This window comes from Ctenocephalides felis, unplaced genomic scaffold (genome assembly GCF_003426905.1).
Source record: "Ctenocephalides felis isolate EL2017-DRISC unplaced genomic scaffold, ASM342690v1 CF-g0.4_SCAFFOLD_03573, whole genome shotgun sequence".
Classification (NCBI taxonomy): Eukaryota; Metazoa; Arthropoda; class Insecta; order Siphonaptera; family Pulicidae; genus Ctenocephalides; species Ctenocephalides felis.
This window is the reverse complement of record NW_020539727.1, coordinates 1,246,026-1,250,593: the sequence shown is the minus strand read 5'-3', so window position 1 is coordinate 1,250,593 and position 4,568 is coordinate 1,246,026. Positions and strand designations below refer to the sequence as shown.

Here is a 4,568-nt window from a genome sequence, read left to right as displayed (position 1 = left end):
TAAATTCAAGTAAAAAATAAATACACGTGATATCTTACTATACCCCTCCCCCCCTCCCCGCGTGATATTTCATGATTTTTTATCAAACCCCCTTCCCCCTAAAAACCTCACTTGATTAATGGACGCCCCCTTACGGCGGTTTCCGTGGGGACCAATATTGTAATTAACAGAGGCAAGAGAAAAGAAGGTTTTAATAGGTATTATACCTAGGCGCTATTAAGTCCGGCATATCCATACAAAAGACCTGTGTGGGATGCATACATGCATTTCCTTAAATTTACAAAAAACACACACGCCCTTTTTTAAATTTTGATCTCATTCGATTCAGAATGACTTGAAACGTCGAGAAAACGTTAAATTAGCAATTTATCGCGGATTTTTCGCGAAAAACAAAATTGTTCTTCGACGAGTTAAAAAAATCAATGTTAGGGGCCGTTCAAGTATTACGTAAGCACTATAGGGGGCGGGGGGGTTATTGATTTGCTTATTTTGCCTATTTTTGGTAAGAAATTTGCTTACTTTTGCTGAAAAAGGGGAGGGGGGGGGGTAAATGATTGTAGTAAATCTGCTTACGTAATACTTGAACGATCCCTTATCCTAATATTTTAGTTGTAATTTTTAACGGAGTTAAATTTTAATCTTGATTTTCACGTAGAAGTGATCCAAGCATGATCCAAGATCCAAGTTTATATATTATTATCAAGACATAAATTGAAAATTAATATGTGATTCGATTATTCAAATTTAAATGTAGAGAGTGTCATTATATCTCTATGGATGAATTATTGAAAAATATAATTCTGATCTATTCTTCTCTGTGGTCATTCTTCTACTCTATGGCCGAGTAATTTAGCGCGTTGTGATTCGTTTGTTTCGTTGTGCGCCAGAATTTTTGCTCAGAAAGCTTTCGAGATTCGAGCGGTAAAGTCGTCTAATACAGGAATCCATGTAAGTAGACCTTATATGTACTTATACATTTACATTCAAATTGAAATTAACATTTCTATCAATTAATAGTCTTTACTAAGTAATTAAAACATCATGAGTTCTTCGGATAAGATGAATTACGAGTTCGTCGCGAACAAGCCGATCAAAAGGAAGGATACCCTTAAGTTTGTGCAATTTACTGTTCACGCTAACTTAGTTACCAAGAAATTGGGAACGAAGTATAATTCTGTAACTCAGAGAAAGCTGTTTCATTACAATATCGTCCCGAAAGAGAATACTAATCTAATTGTTAAACATGGCGACCATTCACATTCCTTCTCTTCCAAAAGACCCAAAATCGACAGGGACGGCGACACAACCATGGATGAATCAGAGTGAGTCTTATTAAGATTTAGAATCAGAATCAACTTTACCTAAACCTGAATTAGTAGTTCTAGAGAATTATTAAATTAATTTTGAATGAGATAAACTTATCAACGCTTGCTGCATACAAGGGATTGAGTTATACAAAAAGTTAGCTCGAGTAACAAATTGATTTGCAAAGCTATCCTATACTGATATATACCTAAAACACATTACATGTACATAAGCATACACTATTAGTAGTAATACATTATATTTTTTACGTCTCTATTATAATAATACCCTTTATTAACTATTCCTTTATTATCTCTAACTACAATTTCTATTACACGATTTGTCCCTAGAGATGTTAGCCATATATTATATTTTACATGAGTTTGGTTTCGAATAGTCTAATTAAGATTTAAAATCAGAATCAACTTTAGTTTCACTTAAATTAGTAGTTCTAGAGATTACTGAAATTCATTTTGAATGTGAGAGTAGACAATATGGAAGCTGTATATATAAAAAAATAACTTGTCAATGCTTGCTGCATGCAAGGGATTAAGATATATGAAAAGTTAGCTCGAGTAATAAATTGATTATTAAAGCTATCCTGTACTCTGATATATATCTAAAACACATATCATATACATACACTATTAGTAGTAATACACTATATTGTTAACATCTATAGTTTATAACAATACAGTTTATCTCTTTATCAGCTACTCCTTTATTATTTCTATTACACAATTCGTCCCTAGAGATGTTAGCAATATATTATATTTTACATGAGTTTGGTTTCGAATAGTCTAATTAAGATTTAGAATCAGAATCAACTTTAGTTTAACTTAAATTAGTAGTTCTAGAGAATTCTAAAATTAAAGTATATGAAAAATAACTTATCAATGCTTGCTGCATGCAAGGGATTGAGATATATAAAAAGTTAGCTCGAGTAACAAATTGATTCGTAAAGCTATCCTATACTGATATATATCTAAAATCATATACATACGCACACACTATTAGTAGTAATACTCTATATTGATAACATCTCTATTATAATAATAAACTTTATCTTTTTATTAACTACTACTTTAATATCTCTAACTACAATCTCTATTACATCATTCATCTCTATAGATGTTAACAATAATATTTTATTTAACTTCATTATGCTTAGTTATTTTGAAGTTCAGATATATGAATAAGTACTTCTAAGGCAATTCATCAAACGTAAAGCAAAGATTTAAAAATGAATTTTTAACTTATCCAAATGTTTCGGCATAAGATTTCATATCATCATCAGTGGGTATAAATGTAGTCTTACACAGTAGATGTGCACAGAGCACTATCATTTATTCACTAATTAGTTTTTCAAGAAGAGAATTTTCATATTAGAATAGTGTGATTGAAAAAAACAAAGTGATTGCATATGAATAATTTATATGAATTACAAGATAAGTTTGCATGTCTAAGTTGCTATTGCAATTGGCTCCGAGGCTCAAATGTCCATCTATACATTACTTTATTGATACACTATATATATATATATATATTATATTTATATTATTCTTTTATTTTTAGCACTGAGTCAACTAGTAGTAGATATAGATTTAATCTATCCAAGCAACGAGTTGACCTCATGAAGTGGCAAGCAGATTTGCTCAAAGATATGTCACCCGAAGACCAGAAGGTTTGTACTTTATTTATATTATCAAAGGATTAGTAAGTCAAGAAGATAGATCTCTTCAAATAACATTTATTTCTTGTGATATATAATGCAAGTTTATTATATTAATTGATATATAAATGATACTATTAATATATTATCAAATTGTTCATAGACTTGGCTTGAAGTATTCAGCAAAATAAAATTAAAATCATTAAATTTAAATAAATATAATTATTAAAAACAATTATATCGACTGAATATATATCTCATGTACATTTTAAGTATTGAATTGATATGCCAAATTTTTTGTAAGGATTTTTTGGATCAAGAACTTGAAGAGTATATGCAGCAAGGAAGAGAGGAAGCATCATTAGAAGCTTCCATAAAATATGAACCTGATGATGAATAAATCTTCTGAAATTCATATGGCATTTATGTCAGTTCTTATCATAATAATATAATTTAATTTAAATCAATTTTCTACTTTGATTTATATATTTGTTCGAATTTGAACACTTTTGTAACTGAATTATTTACAATTAGATAATTGTTATATTACCAGTCAATGTTGCATACATTATATAATAATGTTTTCTAATTTTTGTATTAATGATTAATGTTTGTAAAAAAAAACTGAAATATAAAATAACTAACAGTTGTATAGTATTTGATTTATTTCATGTGTACAATTAGCACGAAAGCATGCTAATATTGAGTTTTGTTTTAATAACTTTAATTTTAAGGATATTTATTTAATGTGAGCTTATAAAATAAATGTTTCTTTTTTAACCTTGTTACAATTTATTGCTTGTGTTATAAAAATAAAATTAAAACACTGTATGTTGTCTACATTACATACATACATAGTTTACAATGTATGTAACAGGTTTTATGAATTGTGAATGATGTGTTCAATAACATATACTGAAAAATATTGTTAACTTGTAAGTTAACATAGGTTTTATTAAAAATTATTTTCTTTCTTAGTTTGAGCATGAAAATATAAGTTTTGGTCTCGATGAATTGGGAACTAATATTTTCAAGATATATAATAAGTAATAAGTGCCCTTTCATTTATCATCTTATATATATTATTTTGATAAAAGTTTTAGTAAACAATAATCATCAGAAGTTTCAAAACTGATGAAGGAACACCATATCATTCGAACCTTTTTCATTGCGCGATTGTTTTAAATTAGATTGTTAATGTAACATTACACAGTTTGCGGTCTTTTGCGGGACAAAAAATGTATTCGATTTCAATTTCCGTAGCAAATCTGGGGAATATATTGAAGATACAATTTTCTGCATCTTATAGCCGACAATCGCAGATTATTATGGCATCGCAATTTCCTGATAATCTATATGTATGATGCGCGGATGTGATTGTCCAGTAACTCGTCATGGTCTTAATGGCTTTTGCCGAGAACTGATATAAAATCAGTAGTAATGTATAGTGAATTATTAACTTCCAGAAGGAGAAGTTTGTGTTTTCGCCAGAAAATCCGATTTGCTATTTCCAAACTTTGACGTTTTGTTGACTTTTTCTCAAGTTGTTTTTTAGAATCCTGAACCGATTTTGAAAATTTAACAACCTTTC

General features: G+C 29.1%; 1 protein-coding gene across 1 annotated transcript; it reads left to right on the top strand.

Moving 5' to 3' along the window:
* Positions 1–878: 878 nt before the first annotated feature.
* Positions 879–3,377, top strand: LOC113389270. The gene is made up of 4 exons (XM_026626321.1): positions 879–948; positions 1,018–1,322; positions 2,881–2,989; positions 3,282–3,377. Exons 2-4 carry the CDS (start codon positions 1,042–1,044, stop codon positions 3,375–3,377), a joined length of 486 nt encoding a protein of 161 aa, XP_026482106.1. The 5' UTR covers positions 879–948; positions 1,018–1,041.
* Positions 3,378–4,568: the final 1,191 nt, after the last annotated feature.

What these genes read in the sequence shown, in the direction of transcription:
- LOC113389270 (XM_026626321.1), top strand. Translation starts at nt 1,042, where the DNA reads ATGAGTTCTTCGGATAAGATGAATTACGAGTTCGTCGCGAACAAGCCG. An exon ending in ACAACCATGGATGAATCAGA is followed by an intron (nt 1,323 to 2,880) that starts GTGAGTCTTATT and finishes TTTTATTTTTAG; the next exon opens with CACTGAGTCAACTAGTAGTA. An exon ending in TGTCACCCGAAGACCAGAAG is followed by an intron (nt 2,990 to 3,281) that starts GTTTGTACTTTA and finishes ATTTTTTGTAAG; the next exon opens with GATTTTTTGGATCAAGAACT.